This window comes from Python bivittatus, unplaced genomic scaffold, assembly GCF_059951505.1.
Source record: "Python bivittatus isolate LINGU-HERP-01145 unplaced genomic scaffold, Pbiv_v1 ctg000980_np1212, whole genome shotgun sequence".
Taxonomy (NCBI): domain Eukaryota; kingdom Metazoa; phylum Chordata; class Lepidosauria; order Squamata; family Pythonidae; genus Python; species Python bivittatus.
In genome coordinates this window covers 863,560-880,031 of record NW_028277125.1, presented here as the reverse complement: position 1 = coordinate 880,031, position 16,472 = coordinate 863,560, and the positions used below count along the sequence as shown (strand labels likewise).

General features: G+C 54.2%; 1 protein-coding gene across 1 annotated transcript in view; it reads left to right on the top strand.

The window, feature by feature from the left end:
* LOC103067590 (uncharacterized) overlaps positions 1-16,472 on the top strand; it is a 90,159-nt gene that overhangs the window by 56,100 nt on the left and 17,587 nt on the right. Inside the window, 30 exon segments of the mRNA XM_088132203.1 lie at positions 121-156; positions 489-629; positions 790-1,052; positions 1,204-1,294; positions 1,388-1,423; positions 1,778-1,813; positions 2,131-2,166; positions 2,545-2,580; positions 3,447-3,500; positions 3,635-3,879; positions 3,981-4,158; positions 4,161-4,263; positions 4,349-4,620; positions 4,993-5,591; positions 6,011-6,596; positions 7,040-7,239; positions 7,337-7,717; positions 8,459-8,745; positions 9,075-9,346; positions 9,881-9,916; positions 10,295-10,330; positions 10,709-10,744; positions 11,062-11,097; positions 11,414-11,449; positions 11,692-11,727; positions 12,379-12,629; positions 14,155-14,335; positions 14,553-14,661; positions 15,294-15,382; positions 15,765-15,941. Of these exon segments, the coding sequence (XP_087988329.1) occupies positions 121-156; positions 489-629; positions 790-1,052; positions 1,204-1,294; positions 1,388-1,423; positions 1,778-1,813; positions 2,131-2,166; positions 2,545-2,580; positions 3,447-3,500; positions 3,635-3,879; positions 3,981-4,158; positions 4,161-4,263; positions 4,349-4,620; positions 4,993-5,591; positions 6,011-6,596; positions 7,040-7,239; positions 7,337-7,717; positions 8,459-8,745; positions 9,075-9,346; positions 9,881-9,916; positions 10,295-10,330; positions 10,709-10,744; positions 11,062-11,097; positions 11,414-11,449; positions 11,692-11,727; positions 12,379-12,629; positions 14,155-14,335; positions 14,553-14,661; positions 15,294-15,382; positions 15,765-15,941 (4,875 nt within the window).

Genomic DNA, 16,472 nt, shown 5'->3' with positions numbered 1-16,472 from the left:
ATAAGTTGTTCCTCAACCCCAGTTGCTCCCTTGCTACGAACACACACTCTCCCTTTGCTAAGGGGATCAGTGACAACGGGAGGGATGGTCATAACCCGGCCTCTTTCCTTTGTCCACCAGAACCAACACCTACTCCCGTGGAGCCGACCAGCCCAGGTAATGCTGGCCCTCAAATTTATCGTGACTACGATGTTTGAAGGATAGCTATGGCCTCAATCCAGCTGCATGTTTCCAGCAGGAAAAGGCGGGGCTGGGCCCCACATGTGCTTTCCTGTCTGGTGTCTACCCCAAGGCTAAGGGGGCTGACGGCCATAGGGGTAGACACCAGCACCCTCCCTCTGCTATGGGGATGAATGACAGGGGAAGGGTTGATCATAAGGTGGCCATCGTTCTTATGGAAAGGTTGATCATAAGGTGTAGCATTGTGGCCGAAAGGGCAGAAGGGCCACGTTTGTCTTGACCCAAACCATCCGGGGATGTCTTTCCAGAATCCTGCTTCTTTAACTGCTCCTTTGACCGAGACTTTTGTGAATGGCATCAGCCTGTGACAGATGACTTTGACTGGAGTCGTGCCCCACGTTGCTCCTTGGAGGGTACGCCAGGTGCCGAGCCTATGTGCAATTCATCAGGTAGGTTTCTGGCCAAGGGTGACAGGGCTGGGGTCTGCTGGCCTTTGAGTCGATAGCCCACGCCCTTCTGCACTCTCAGCGAGAAGAAGCAAAAACATTCCCACCGTGGTGGGCCAGCCTCTGGCCGCCCTGATTTCCCACCTGCTCCCTTCCTTTCCAGGGGACTACTACATCTTTGCCGACAGCCAGTTCACCGGTGTGGGAGAGCTGGGTCAACTGATGAGCCCACAGTGCAGCCTCCGAACTCCCTCCTGTTTCCGCTTTTGGTACCGCATGACGGGAGTAACCGAGGATGATGCCCTGAAGGTCTACCTGGTGCTGGAAGGAGAGCCCAAGCCCCTGTTGGTGTGGCTAGTGTCGGGGAGCAAAGGAGAGCAGTGGCTTCAAGCGGAGGTGGATCTCCACCTCTCTGGCAGGTTCCAGGTAAAGGGAACGGAAAGATGCGGGGAGGAGGACGGGGCCACCTGGGGCTTCAGTTCCTCCGGAGGTGAGAAACAGCCCGATGTAGCCAGCGGCCTGACATTCGGAGAGCGAGAGCGTTCCCTGAATTCACCGGGGATCTCCTTTTCTGCAGATCATTCTGGAGGCTGTGACCGGTGCAGACAACCGAACAAGGATGAACCTGGGGGTGGACGAGGTGTCCCTTTCCGCGGGTTGCTGCCTTGGTAAGTCGATGCGCTCTGCCTTTGCTAAGAGTTCTCTTTCGATGAATGACAAGGGGGGTTGAAGATGATTCGGCTCCTTTCCTTTTCGACCAGGACCCATCCCGACAACTGGTGAGCCGACGGTGACAGGTAATGCTCTTCACCACATCCATCCCAATTGTCACGTGTGCACATTTCCAGCCGGAATAGACGGGACAGGAACCCACGTGTGCTTTCCTGCCTGGTGTCTGCCCCTTTGGCTGTCCTTTGGAATGGCACATGCCACTTACCCTGAAGGTCATGTGGTCACTTGGAGAAGACAATGTCCCCAAGAGACCACCCTATTTTCCAGGGATGGGCAAAATAGGTGGAGGTTAGGGGTGGATAAGCTGTTCCTCAACCCCAGTTGCTCCCTTGCTACGAACACACACTCTCCCTTTGCTAAGGGGATCAATGACAACGGGAGGGCTGGTCATAACCCGGCCTCTTTCCTTTGTCCACCAGAACCAACACCTACTCCCGTGGAGCCGACCAGCCCAGGTAATGCTGGCCCTCAAATTTATCGTGACTACGATGTTTGAAGGATAGCCATGGCCCCAATCCAGCTGCATGTTTCCAGCAGGAAAAGGCGGGGCTGGACCCCACATGTGCTTTCCTGTCTGGTGTCTACCCCAAGGCTAAGGGGGCTGACGGCCATAGGGGTAGACACCAGCACTCTCCCTCTGCTACGGGGATGAATGACACTGGAAGGGTTGATCATAAGGTGGCATTCGTTCTTATCAGAGGGTTGGTCATAAGGTGTAGCATTGATAATAGGAGGGCTGGTCATAACCCGGCCTCTTTCCTTTGTCCACCAGAACCAACACCTACTCCTGTGGAGCCGACCAGCCCAGGTAATGCTGGCCCTCAAATTTATCGTGACTACGATGTTTGAAGGATAGCTATGGCCTCAATCCCGCTGCATGTTTCCAGCAGGAAAAGGCGGGGCTGGGCCCCACATGTGCTTTCCTCTCTGGTGTCTACCCCAAGGCTAAGGGGGCTGACGGCCATAGGGGTAGACACCAGCACTCTCCCTCTGCTACGGGGATGAATGACACTGGAAGGGTTGATCATAAGGTGGCCATCGTTCTTATGGAAAAGTTGATCATAAGGTGTAGCATTGTGGCCGAAAGGACAGAAGGGCCACGTTTGTCTTGACCCAAATCCTGCTACGGGGATCAATGACCACTGGAGGGTTGGTCATAACCTGGCCTTGTTCCTTTGTCCACCAGAACCAACACCTACTCCCATGGAGCCGACCAGCCCAGGTAATGCTGGCCCTCAAATTTATCGTGACTACGATGTTTGAAGGATAGCCATGGCCCCAATCCAGCTGCATGTTTCCAGCAGGAAAAGGCGGGGCTGGACCCCACATGTGCTTTCCTGTCTGGTGTCTACCCCAAGGCTAAGGGGGCTGACGGCCATAGGGGTAGACACCAGCACTCTCCCTCTGCTACGGGGATGAATGACACTGGAAGGGTTGATCATAATGTGGCTTTTTGCTTGGTCCACCTGAACCAACACCTCCTTCTGAGGAGAGCCCTGTCCCAGGAAATGCTGCCTGTCAGATCATTCTTGGCTGCAATTCCTGAAGGAGGGCCGTGGCTTCAATCCAGCTGCATGTTTCCAGTAAGAAAAGATGTCTGCCCTATAGCTAGCCTGGTGTCTGCCCTATAGCTGGCCTTTCGTGCACACTTTGAAGGTCATGTGGGACAATATCCCCAGGGGAATCCCTCTTTCTCCAGTTTTGTCCAACTTCGACTTTTACTGAATTTCATGCAGAAACGGGAAATGTCCAGCGGGTGGGGGGAGCGGGAATGGACCCCGGAGGTTAAGGAAAAAAGGCCCTCTGGGATACTGTCCACCCCAAACCGATGGAATTACGTTTGATGCCTGGAGTGGACAACTGGCGGACGCATTTCTGTCCGATATTGCCAGAATCTGCTGAGATACGGTGTCACGTCCCTCCCCATGCATGAAGCCAAGGAGGAGGAGCTTCTCCAGTTCCCCTCTGGAATGCGTATCACAAGCCCAAGGGTGCTTCAAGGTTGGACAGGAAGACTTGGTGATGTTTTAATGATCCTTTACGTTTCTCACTCTTAGAGCAAAATACAAACGTCATTTCTCTTTTCAGCATGGACATCAACCACCCCTGTATCTACAACCACACCGATTCCTCTCACCCGAGGTGAGTCTCTTCGAGACTGAAGCAGAAATGCGGTTCCTCTCACGAATGGGTGGTCCCAGCTATAGCCTGTACCTATTGCGGTTTCAAAGCAGCTAACGCCGGCGTGCGTCTGACCTCCCCTTGTTTTTTCCCAGAGTCCTGCCTGGTATCGGGTGACCCCCATTACTACACATTTGACAAGCAGACTCACCACTTCATGGGCAACTGCACCTATACCCTCTCTCGCCTATGTGACCGGAACAGCTCTCTGCTCCCCTATTTCAACGTGGAAGCCAGCAACGAGCACAGATGGGGCCACACGCACGTCTCCTACGTTGGGAGCGTGGACGTGGACGTCTTTGGCATCCGGGTCACCCTGGGAAAGGGAGGAACGGCGAAGGTAGGTGGCGCTGGCGGAGGACGCCTTTGCTGTGATGCGAGGGCACGAAATAGCGCCTTTGGGCCCGAGTCCCCAACAGCCATGCCCGAATCTCTTTCTAGGTGGACGGGGAGCCGGTGGTCGTCCCCTCCAGCCCCACAGGGGGTGTGGAGATCTTACCCAGCGGCTTCTACACGGTGGTTTCTACGAATTTTGGGCTGAGGGTCAAGTTTGACGGAGACCACCAAGTGGAAGTGTCCCTCCCCAGCTCGTACGAGGGGCGGTCTGCGGCATGTGTGGAAACTACAACGGGGACCCTTCTGACGATTTCCTCAACCCCCGTGGGGAACCAGAGCCCGACTCCACCAGCTTGGGCAACAGCTGGCAGGTGGCCAACCTCACCAGGTTTGTAGCTGCTATCCGCGAGCGGCGGCTTCTCCCCGGGATGCAGACGCAGGGTATCGAACCACGGTGTGGCTTTTGTCCCCAGCTGCTCCGCAGGCTCTGCTCCCGTCTGCACGGAGGCCGAGAAAGACATCGCCCGGAGCAACAGTTCCTGCGGACGCCTGACGGATCCAAGCGGACCGTTCCGACACTGCCATCGCATCTTGGACCCGATGGGGCATTTTGCCGGCTGCCTTTATGACCAGTGCGCCTTGCACCTGGATCCAGGCTCCCTCTGCAGGAGCTTGCAGTCCTACGCAGATGCCTGCCAGTCCCTGGGCGTTCCCGTAGAGCCCTGGCGCAACTCAACCTTCTGTCGTAAGTCTCGCGGCAGCGGCGCCCGCAGCCTGCCTTGAGCGCGGGGGAGCATGTGCGCGAACGGAGAAGCCTGGGGATCAGTTGAAAGGGGCGGGCGCTTTCTCCTTCTCTTTGAAGAGAATCACTCCCTTTGAGTGACGCACAGAGAGCGCCACCTTCTCTCTCGGAGACACGCGGTCTGCAACTCCAGCTTATCTCGGAGGGCAACTATCTTAAATCTCTGGCTGGGATGCTGGAGAGCAGGGAATGCGATCTAGGAAGAGACCCTCCCCCGGTGAGGGACTCGCATCCCACTCAGTTGAGGGAGGCGGTGCGTCCTTCGGGACCGAGCCTTCGGCGCTGACCTCACGGAGATCTGCTTGCCTCCTGCAGCCATTCGTTGCGCGCTCAACAGCCACTACGAGCCTTGCGCCAACGCCTGCCCGTCCACTTGCGCGAACCCAAGTGCTCCGGCCAGCTGCAATTTGCCGTGCGCGGAAGCCTGCGTCTGCGACCCCGGGTTCTCCCTGTACAATGGCACCTGTGTGCCCAGCCAGCAGTGTGGGTGCTGGCACCAGGGTAAGCATTATCCAGTGGGCTCTGCGTTTTGGACCGACGACACCTGCTCCACCAGATGCAAGTGCCTCAGTCAAGGTGGCCAAGTGACGTGCTCCGGCGATTCCTGCCCAAAAGATCACTACTGCGGAGTCCAAAATGGTGTCCCAGGCTGCTACCCTCGTACGTACGGGGTCTGCCGCGTCCACAACGACCCTCACTACAACACCTTTGACAAAGAGACACACCACTTCATGGGCAGCTGCACCTACACCCTGGTCAAGGTCTGCGCCAACGAGACGGGGCTGCACCACTTTAACGTCGAGGCCAAGAACGAGCATCGCGGGAATCCCTACGTGTCCTACGTTCAGCGGGTCCTGGTGGAGGTTTACGGGCAGCGGATTGAAATTCTCAAAGGAGACAGGGGCCGAGTGCTGGTAAGCAAATGCCCTTTCTGACTTCCTACTTGTGCTTTTCAATAGAAGAGCGCTATCTTCCTTCTCAAGCCTCTGCCAGTCAGGTTTCGATCTGAACGTGCGGGGGAAGCCATTTCAAAACACAGCAGTGATGTTTGAGCCCTGTATTTTCCAAAACCTCGCCAAGGCCTTTCTGGTTGCGTATCAGTCTGAACGAGGTTAAGCATGGAAGGAATAGTCATAGCAGCCCCTCCTTCGCTTAGAACCAGGGTGTCATGTTTCTTTTCCCTCTCCTGGAATTGTAGTCAGAGGCAGCACTTCTGTCTAGGGACTTAGTAACGGGGAAGCGAGCCCTTCGCATCCTGGTAGTTCCCAAGGAGGCCTTGAGATGCTTCCTTTCTGAGGAAAGATATTTAGGATTTCTGTCCGACTCCTTCTAGGTGAACAAAGTGCTGACCAGCCTTTCCGTGCGCATGCTGAACGACTCCGTGCAAGTGGGCATCAGCGGACGCTACGTGACCCTAGAAACTAATTTCGGGCTGACGGTCTCTTACGACACGGACCACTCGGTGGAAATCAGGCTCCCCACCACCTTCTTCAACAAGACCTGCGGCATGTGCGGGAACTTCAACGGCCGCAGGCCGGATGACTACATGATGCCCAACGGAGAGCGAGCCCAGAATTCCAATGAGCTGGGACAGAGCTGGCAAGTTCCCAATGCAGAGTACGACCCCCCCAATTGTGGGGTCCATCCGCCAATCCCACCACCACCACCACCTTGTCCCCCCGAGCTGAGAAGTCTCTACGAGACGGAGGCCTATTGCGGACAACTTACGAGTAGCCGGGGGCCGCTGGCAGCCTGCCACTCTGCCATCAACCCCGAAAGGTTCTTCACCAGTTGCGTCTTTGACCTCTGTGCCTTGGATGGGTCCCAGCAGGCCTTGTGTGGTGCTCTGGAGGCTTATGCTGACACCTGCCAAAGAGCTGGCGTGGAGCTTCCCGACTGGAGGAATGCCACGTCCTGCGGTGAGTCCCTGTCTGACAATACTCTAAAAGATGAGAAACCGCCGTAGGCGGGGGGAAATGCCTTCTCAGTCGGTTGCAGTGGTAGCCTAGTTTTCAAGGAAGGAAAGGCGGGTATCACCTGCAATCTGCCTTTGGCTGAAGGACCAGCCCATCTTAAGAAGGGGGGGGGTGATGGCGTGGGAGGTGGGCCATCAGCTCAGTTATCGCCTCAGCCTGCAGGTCATCTATCTGCCAAAGAGGAGAGATGCCGTGGCTCCCTCTGTTGCGATCCGCTTGGCAGGTGTGGTTCCCCGCGCATGTAAAATCCAGGCAGAGTCCCCGTAGTTCCCAGCACCGCCGGCAGCTTCTAGTTCTCAGCAAGCGGACCCGGAAAACGCTCGCGTCAGATGTGGCCTTGGGAAGCGTAGCCTGACCGCCTGGCTGGTTCTTGCTTTGTTTTGTAGACTGGCGTTGCGCTGCTAACAGCCATTACAACGTGTGCACCACTTCCTGTCCCGCCACCTGTTCCAGTCCACTGGCTCCAGGGAGCTGCACCAAGCCTTGCGTGGAGGGCTGTGAATGCGACGAAGGCTTTGTCCTTAGCGAAGCAGGGTGTGTGCCGCGGGAGGACTGCGGCTGCCTCGATGGAGACCAATATTACAAGGTTGGTTCCCAAGCAACGCCTGTGGCTACGACAGCCTGCTGTGAGTTGCCAGAAGGGTGCACGGTTCTCATCTTTCTCTTCGCCCTGTCTCCAACAGAAAGGAGAGACGTTCTGGCTGTCGGATTGTCTCGGCCGATGTCGCTGTGCAGAAAATGGCAGCTTGGTCTGTCACCCGGACAGGTGCAAAGAAGGCCAAGTCTGCAAAGTGCAGAATGGCATCCTGGGCTGCTACGTTCCAGACAAGGCCACCTGTCACATCTACGGAGACCCACACTACGTCACCTTCGACGGCCGGCTCTACCATTTCCAGGGTGGGTGCAATTACACTGCAGTCGAAATCTGCAGCAACTCCTCCCAGCAGTTCTCCGTGACGACTCGGAACGAACATCGCGGGAGCCAGCACTGGACGGCTCTCAACTCGGTGGCCATCTCGCTGCGAAACACCCACTTGGCTCTGAGGAAGAACAGAGAGGTCTACGTGAGTATTACACCCTGAAGGGCTGTGCAAGCGCAAGGGGCCATCCCGGCTGAATCTCTGGGGTTCTGCCTGCACATCCGCCAGCACTCCAGTAAAGTTTGGCTGGAGCAGATACAGTCATTCCTGACACCACGTAGCACTCGGATGCAGAAGGTGAGCATATGAGCCCCAGGTGTCCCCTAAAAGCTAGCCAAGCCCGCAAAGGTGAAGGGAAACCTGGAACTCACCTGCCTGGATTCGCTAATCTTCTAACGCTAATCTAGATCAGTGTTAGAAGGTCATATTCAATGAGTTTATTGTAGCAGCCCACATTTCAGAAGATACCTTACACTCTGATCCACTGAGTTCACGGTCCACGCTGGAAGAACTCTGACACACACGATAAACTGGGAAACAGCTGGAACTGGAATTCTGGACCTCTTTGTGGGGGACAGAGAAAGAGGAAGATACGCAATAGGGGTGAAAAGCAGGCTTGCCCATTACCGCAAACATGGATGAAGAATCTTATTATCCATGGTGCTAAGCTACTGAAACCAGAACTTTGGTAGCGGGCTAGCCCTGTTTTCCATGTGTTGGATAGGAACAGAGAATAGGAGGCGTAGCACGGTGTGCCTGTCATCTTTCCAGGGGCGTGGGAGAGGTGGTGGCCAGGGAAGGCGTGGTAGACAAGAGGCATTTTTGGCCTGCTCCAGAAATCCAGTGAGATGGGGCTCAGCGTGCTGGCCTTTCTCCTTTCTTCAGGTGAATGGAGTCAAAGTGGATCTTCCTCTGGAGCGACAGCCGGAGTTCCGGGTGGAGGAACAGCCTCCGTATGTGGTTGTTGACAGCCCCCTGGGCTTTCTGGTGAAGTTTGATGGGGATCAAGAGCTGTTTATCCAAGTGGACGAGAGATACAAGGGACAGCTATGTGGGCTGTGCGGCACGTACTCGGGCAACCAGCTGGACGATTTCCAGCGGCCAGACGGGATCCTGGAACAGGATCCCAACAAATTTGGCAACAGCTGGAGAGCGGCAGATGACCAGTGGAGGTAAGTGGCTGTAACCAAGGCGTTTTGAGGGCTTCCGCTACGGCCTCCGTATCTAGCTCTTTGACTTGCATTGTGAAGTCACGATCGGTCGCTTTGCGGTACCGTGTACGCTGACGAGAAAGCCATCCCTGCCTGAGAGCAGGAAGGAAGCCAAACGATGTAGGGTTTCAAGGGCAGCCACTGGACATTACCTGGTTGGTCATTACCTTGTTCAGCACTTGAGCCCACCTAGTGCCACAACAAGAAGGCCGGCGGAGCCTTCTTGGTTAGTTAGGACGTCCATTTCTGCACGCATGGTGCTTTACTGTTGGCTGGTTTCCTGCCCCTAGGTGTCTCCCAGAACCCCCAGTTCCACTCCCCTGCGACCCTGCGCAAGAGGCCGTTTTCGAAGATCAGTGCAGAGTGATTCTGTCCACAAACGGGCCTTTAGCGGCCTGCCATTGGAGCGTCCCTCCCCAGCTGTACTTTGAAAGCTGCGTGTATGACCAGTGTGCCACCGGGGGACATCTAGGGCAGTTGTGCAAAAGCCTGGAAGCATATGCCGCCGCATGCGAAGTCAACGGCGTAGACCTCGGCGACTGGAGAAAGGATACGGCCTGTGGTGAGCTGACCTGTTCTGGGGACTCGGGTGTCTTCCAGCTATTCTGAAGGTGTCAACGGGGGCTAGCAAATGAGATCCGAGCAGTTAAAGAAGCAGGATTCTGGAAAGACATCCCACACCCTCGGAAGTACTTTGTGGAAACGTTGCCGTACAGTTCCACAGAGTTCCTGCCAATGAGCGCTAAGCCGTGTGCGGAGCTGCCAAAAGTAGCTACCTCGTTTTGGCAGCGTGAATTCTCTAGGTGCCGGATGTGGAAACTCTCTGTCTCACCAGCTGCCCCCACTGCCATTGCCCCTCCTTTGGCAGGGCTTCACAATCCATTCATGTTCTGAAGTTCTGGGGTGGCGAAGGTGTTCTTCACCCTAAGTTTCTCCCTTGCTAAGGACATGCACTCTCCCGCTGCTAAGGGGATGAATGACAGGGGAAGAGTTGATCATAAGGTGGCATTCCTTCTTATCAAAGGGTTGGTCATAAGGTGTAGCATTGATAATAGGAGGGCTGGTCATAACCCGGCCTCTTTCCTTTGTCCACCAGAACCAACACCTACTCCTGTGGAGCCGACCAGCCCAGGTAATGCTGGCCCTCAAATTTATCGTGACTACGATGTTTGAAGGATAGGCATGGCCTCAATCCAGCTGCATGTTTCCAGCAGGAAAAGGCGGGGCTGGACCCCACATGTGCTTTCCTGTCTGGTGTCTACCCCAAGGCTAAGGGGGCTGACGGCCATAGGGGTAGACACCAGCACCCTCCCTCTGCTATGGGGATGAATGACAGGGGAAGGGTTGATCATAAGGTGGCCATCGTTCTTATGGAAATGTTGATGATAAGGTGTAGCATTGTGGCCGAAAGGACAGAAGGGCCACGTTTGTCTTGACCCAAATCCTGCTACGGGGATCAATGACAACTGGAGGGTTGGTCATAACCTGGCCTTGTTCCTTTGTCCACCAGAACCAACACCTACTCCCATGGAGCCGACCAGCCCAGGTAATGCTGGCCCTCAAATTTATCGTGACTACGATGTTTGAAGGATAGGCATGGCCTCAATCCAGCTGCATGTTTCCAGCAGGAAAAGGCGGGGCTGGACCCCACATGTGCTTTCCTGTCTGGTGTCTACCCCAAGGCTAAGGGGGCTGACGGCCATAGGGGTAGACACCAGCACCCTCCCTCTGCTATGGGGATGAATGACAGGGGAAGGGTTGATCATAAGGTGGCCATCGTTCTTATGGAAAAGTTGATCATAAGGTGTAGCATTGTGGCCGAAAGGACAGAAGGGCCACGTTTGTCTTGACCCAAATCCTGCTACGGGGATCAATGACAACTGGAGGGTTGGTCATAACCTGGCCTTGTTCCTTTGTCCACCAGAACCAACACCTACTCCCATGGAGCCGACCAGCCCAGGTAATGCTGGCCCTCAAATTTATCGTGACTACAATGTTTGAAGGATAGCCATGGCCTCAATCCAGCTGCATGTTTCCAGCAGGAAAAGGCGGGGCTGGACCCCACATGTGCTTTCCTGTCTGTTGTCTACCCCAAGGCTAAGGGGGCTGACAGCCATAGGGGTAGACACCAGCACTCTCCCTCTGCTACGGGGATGAATGACACTGGAAGGGTTGATCATAAGGTGGCATTCCTTCTTATCAAAGGGTTGGTCATAAGGTGTAGCATTGATAATAGGAGGGTTGATCATAACCCGGCCTCTTTCCTTTGTCCACCAGAACCAACACCTACTCCCATGGAGCCGACCAGCCCAGGTAATGCTGGCCCTCAAATTTATCGTGACTACGATGTTTGAAGGATAGCCATGGCCTCAATTCAGCTGCATGTTTCCAGCAGGAAAAGGCGGGGCTGGGCCCCACATGTGCTTTCCTGTCTGGTGTCTACCCCAAGGCTAAGGGGGCTGACAGCCATGGGGTAGACACCAGCACTCTCCCTCTGCTACACGGATGAATGACACTGGAAGGGTTGATCATAAGGTGGCATTCCTTCTTATCAAAGGGTTGGTCATAAGGTGTAGCATTGATAATAGGAAGGTTGATCACAACCCAGCCTCTTTCCTTTGTCCACCAGAACCAACACCTACTCCCGTGGAGCCGACCAGCCCAGGTAATGCTGGCCCTCAAATTTATCGTGACTATGATGTTTGAAGGATAGCCACAGCCTCAGTCTAGGTGCACATTTCAAGCAGGAAAAGACAGGGCAGGAACCCACAGGTGGTTTCCTGTCTACCCTGTTGGCTAAGGGGGCTGAAAGCCATAACGGTCGACACCAACACTCCATCTCTGCTAAGGGGATGAATGACAATGGGAGGGTTGATCATAACTTGGCTTCTCTCCTTCGTCCACCAGAACCAACATCCACTCCCACGGAACCGCCTGTCCCAGGTAATGCTGCATTTCAAATCTTTCTTGGCTGCAATTCCTGAAGGATAGTCACGGCCTCAATCCAGCTGCACATTTCCAGTAGGAAAAGATGAGGCAGGTAGTATGTGGCCGCCCATCTCAAATTCATGCCTCTGGGTGGCTAACAACACCGAAAAGCTGTACAAGAACTTAGAACAATATAGAGAAACAGCAGAAATATAATCACCCAGTATGGTAAAGCCAAGCCCCACCTGTGTATGAGATTGTCATGTCTGGTTTGCAGCCCTTGCCCTTCCAAGAGTGTTCAAGTGGAGCTCTTGGAAAATTGCCCCAACTCTGAGCTGAAAAGTGCTTAGAAACCATCTCCTCCTTTCCTGACTCCAAGGCTGGATCCAAGATTGTTCTACTCCTTCTGTTCCTGTTTTTAAATCTCTGAGTGCAGAGGCTGTTTTTCTGGAGAGAAATTTGGAGGAAGCGGGAGACTTCACACCTCATTAAGGGGGTTTTGGAGGAATGGAGCGGGGGGAATCCTGCTACCACACACTTTTTGCATGAGTTGCTAGATTTTGTGAGCAGAAATCTTCTAGCTGTTTAGTTTGTGGCAGCTTTGCTGACCATGCTACTCATGAACAGATCTCCAACCAATCAATGCCCTCTTTCTTTCCCCCACAGCCCGTGCTGTCTGCATGGCCTCAGGCGACCCTCATTACACCACCTTTGATGGCCGGGTCCACCATTTCATGGGCAACTGTACCTACACCTTGGCCAAAGTCTGCACCGATTCCAGCAGTGGCCTGGGTGTCTTTGATGTGTCTACCTCCAATGAACACCGAGGCTTGAACCAGGCTGTGTCCTATGTCAACTCAGTGCACGTGGAGGTGTATGGAAACCGGGTGTCTTTGCTGAAGAACAGGAGAGTTAATGTAAGGGAACCCAGGTGCTGGGGGCTGCAGGGTGGCACCGTCTTTCCAAAATGTCAGGGCGAGGTCATCCATGAATGGTTGGGCAGCTGGTTGCAGAGGTGACAGACTTTCACGCATGCTGAGAGTGGGTGAGCCTGGTATGGCCGCGGCAGAATTTAGCTACCCCCAGATCTCGATTTTTGCCTTCCTTCAAAAGGCAACTCTAGAGCCTGTATGGGCAGGGCCACCTCTAGCAGGCCTTTCTACGAGGTTCTCCATGGCCGCTGTGGGAGGTGTGCCCATATCCTGAGAAAGCAGGCAAAAAGGAAATTGAGCCAACCCACGGAGTGAGTTTCTGAGGCTGCCACTGAGACTCTCCGCCAGCAGAGCCCCACTGACCGGGAACGCTGGGAACTGCATCCTGGGAGCTCTCGGAGGGAGCAGGTGGGAAGGGGAGGAGTCTTTTCCGGCTGGCCACACTTCTTGGACTCTCAGGCACAGGAAGGCCTTTGCCAGCCCAGGCGTCTCGTCCCCTTTGGATGTCCAACAGGTTTTTGCCCTGGAGATGCCCAGAATTTGTAAGATTTCCAGAAATCATTTTTTCTTGATTTATAACTTAGCTCTGCAAATGGATATATAATTTGTTTTTTAAAAAACGAATAGCACGTTTCCCTAAAAGGAAGGCAGGGTGTTTTTTTGCCAAATAATGTTTCTTCCAAATGATGGAATCGTCTTAGATTTGCTGAGCAGAGGCTAACACAGATTAGCTATTCCAGTTCTCCTTTGCTGTTTTGTTTTTCGAGAGAGCATTGTAGTCTTAAATTCAGGGCTGTCTTCTCTTCAGGGGAATACAACTGTTCTTATAGCATTCCTGAAATTAGGTGAGCCCCGACGCTGCTGGCCTTTCTCAAGGCCCTGAAACGTGGTTTTGTGCCTGGGCCTGGAGCCCCGGGAGCACACTAGAGCCCGCCTCTTGGCGTTGTTGATGGCCATTTATTAAGCTCAGCTGCTATGTGTTTTTATTTTATATTATGTATTTTGTAAGGTGCCCAGAGTCACTTATGTGAGATGGGCAGATCTATAAATAGAATAGATTAAATAAATAACAAACAAATTGTCCTATGTAAAACAAGCCTATTTTTAACCTCCCTATTCCTCAAAGAGGACACAGAGCACCTGGCTGGGCAGGTTGGGAGGAAGAGCTGTGGAAGTTTTTTGGCCCAACTAATTTTGTTGGTTGTGCTTAGAAAACGATCTATGTCAAGCTACCTGGACCCCGTGCTGGGAGTTGCCCTGAGCAGAGCGGGTGGGCAGCTGCTGGGAAAGGCCTGGCCGTGTCCTGGGAGTGGCCCTTGGCTTTTAGGAGCAAGGAGGACAGATCCCAAGGATTATTTGTTTGTTTGTTTATTTATACATACCCTTCTTGAGTGCTCTTTCCCACATGGAGAAAAGCAGCAAGGAGGCTTCCTCGGCTTCACTGCAGGGTGTGGGGCAGTCATTTGCTTGGGGGTTGCAGGGTATGACTCTTCTTGGAAATCTTCCCCAGGTCAACGGGGCTCGGAGGAACCTGCCTGTGTTCATCGAGGGCAACAAGGTTGTGGTGCAGAAGAGCGGCAGCTACGTGTTCCTGGAAACAGATTTTGGCCTGGGCATCCGCTTTGATGGGAACCAACACGTGGAGGTCTCCCTGCCACGTGCATACGAGGGGCTGCTCTGCGGCCTGTGCGGTGAGACGTGGGCCCTTGCTACGGACAAGGGAGGGCAGCTCCTGGAGGATGATAGCGATGGATCAGCAAGGGAGGGAGCAAAGACCTGCGGTCCTGCAGCTCTTTGCCTGGCCAGGAGAGGGCAGTGGTCGCCCCTTTCGAACAGAATGTTAAATGCTGATCAGATAAAGAAATGGGGCCCCAGAGATGAATGCTTTCTCTTCCCCCTCCCCCAAAGGTAATTTCAACGGGAATCCAGGAGATGACAACCTAAAGCCAGATGGACAACCTGCAGGAGACTCTACCCAGCTCGGAAACAGTTGGCTTGTCCCAGGCAACTACAGCAAGTAAGTGGCGGGCGGCATAAGGATGGCTGTGGAGCGACTGCCCAAAGCGCTCCGTGACTCTTAGAGCTACAAGTGTCTTCCTTGTAGATGACGCTTCCCCTGTTCAAAGGCCTCTAGACTCATCCTCCGCAAAATATCTTTGTCAGCCTGCCATAACCTGGTGCCTTCAGATGTCTTAGAATTACAACCAGAGGTGTCCAGAAGGGGTCAGAAAAGTCAAGGTGGTGGCTGAGACTATCCCTGATCACAACTCTCAGAATTCTTGGCCATGATCCCTTGGGCTGCCCTCTTTGTGGTACCACATCAATCATTTGTTCTTACAGAGGAGCTCTCATAGTGTCCCACAATAACCCTTTTGATAGCTCTTAGGACAGCCTGGTAAAATAGGCATCAGGAACAGGAACGATAAGACTTGACTCGCAATCGATAAAAGCTGTTGAGCTGAGAGAAGAGACTTCAAGCTGAGTGTTTCTTAGCTTGATTGGGCCCCCCAGATGTTGAATTGTGCTTCCCATCATTCCCCATCATCTTTCATGGGGGGGGACTCAATGTCCCTCCCTCCCAATAAAGATGACTGGTAGCTCAAGAAGACCATAAATGGGATCGTCCTGAGCTATTCCCCCCTCTGGCAGATGTTCCAGCCCATCAGAACCGTGTGCGCCGGAGCTCGAGGATGAACTCCAGAGGGACTCTGCTTGCCACCTGATCACAGATCCAACAGGTAAATAAATGCCTTAGCCCTAGATGGGACGGAACGGCTCACACTGCGCTTGAAAGGGCAAGCTGGGCTTCTAAGGTAAAGGGCGGAGGTAGGTTTTATTTGCCGTGCACGCTCTGAGTCTGTGGCGGATGCTTTGCCATCTGTGGCACCACCGGTTTAAAAAGAGTCCCGGGTAGCAGCAAGGCTGAGAAAAATTTCTGTGCAAATGACTTTGACTCGGAGACCCCTTTACGTCTGATTGCCGAGCTGCAGGCTTTCTCTAGAGGAGCCATTTGGGCAACAGGTCCTGTCCAGGTACCGGCGTTTTGTCTGTTCAGCGGCCAGGGCAACGGGAGCGCCGAGGGGCTCTGGCAGTGCTGAGGCGTCTTCTTCTTTCGCACAGGCCCCTTCAGGCAGTGCCATGCTGTGCTGGACCCAACCCATTTCTTGGAGAATTGCATTTATGACGTGTGCCTCACCCAGGGACAGCAGACCTCCGTCTGCCACGGGCTGCAAGCTTACGCTGCATCGTGTTCCAACGCGGGAGTGTGTGTGGGATGGCGGAACGCCACCCTCTGCCGTGAGTGCTGTGCTTGGGGGGGGGGGAGCGGAGCCGTGGCAGAGGGGGCCAAGGACGGAACGGGAGCGGGAACGGCCTTGGAAGACGACGGGGGAAGAGATGCCGCCCAGGGAAGGATCAGACAAAAGGGGGAGGAGCCCGCAGCTGGGCGACGGGCAGAGGGAGAAACTTAGGAAGGACCCGCCCTAACTGATCAGGTGGTAAATAGGGACGGCGGGAGATTTGTACTTCAGACTTGCCAGATTCTGTTAATGTGGCCTTACAACGAAGTTGAATTAGTCCATCTTGTCGTGTTTCCTGTCTGCTCTACTTGGGAGGCCGGCATTGATCTTGCACGTCTGGAAGTCCAGGCACTGGGTCAGGACCTCTAGCACATCACAGACCCCATGGCCCCTGGGGTCTATCACTAGGCATCAGCAACGTGTTGATAATAGCTCAGTCCCGGCGGGGGACAGTGGCTTCATGTGGGATGTTGAACAGAAGGACTGAGCCTCGTAACGGGGAGCTTAATGGCCCAACCTCTCCCCTTAC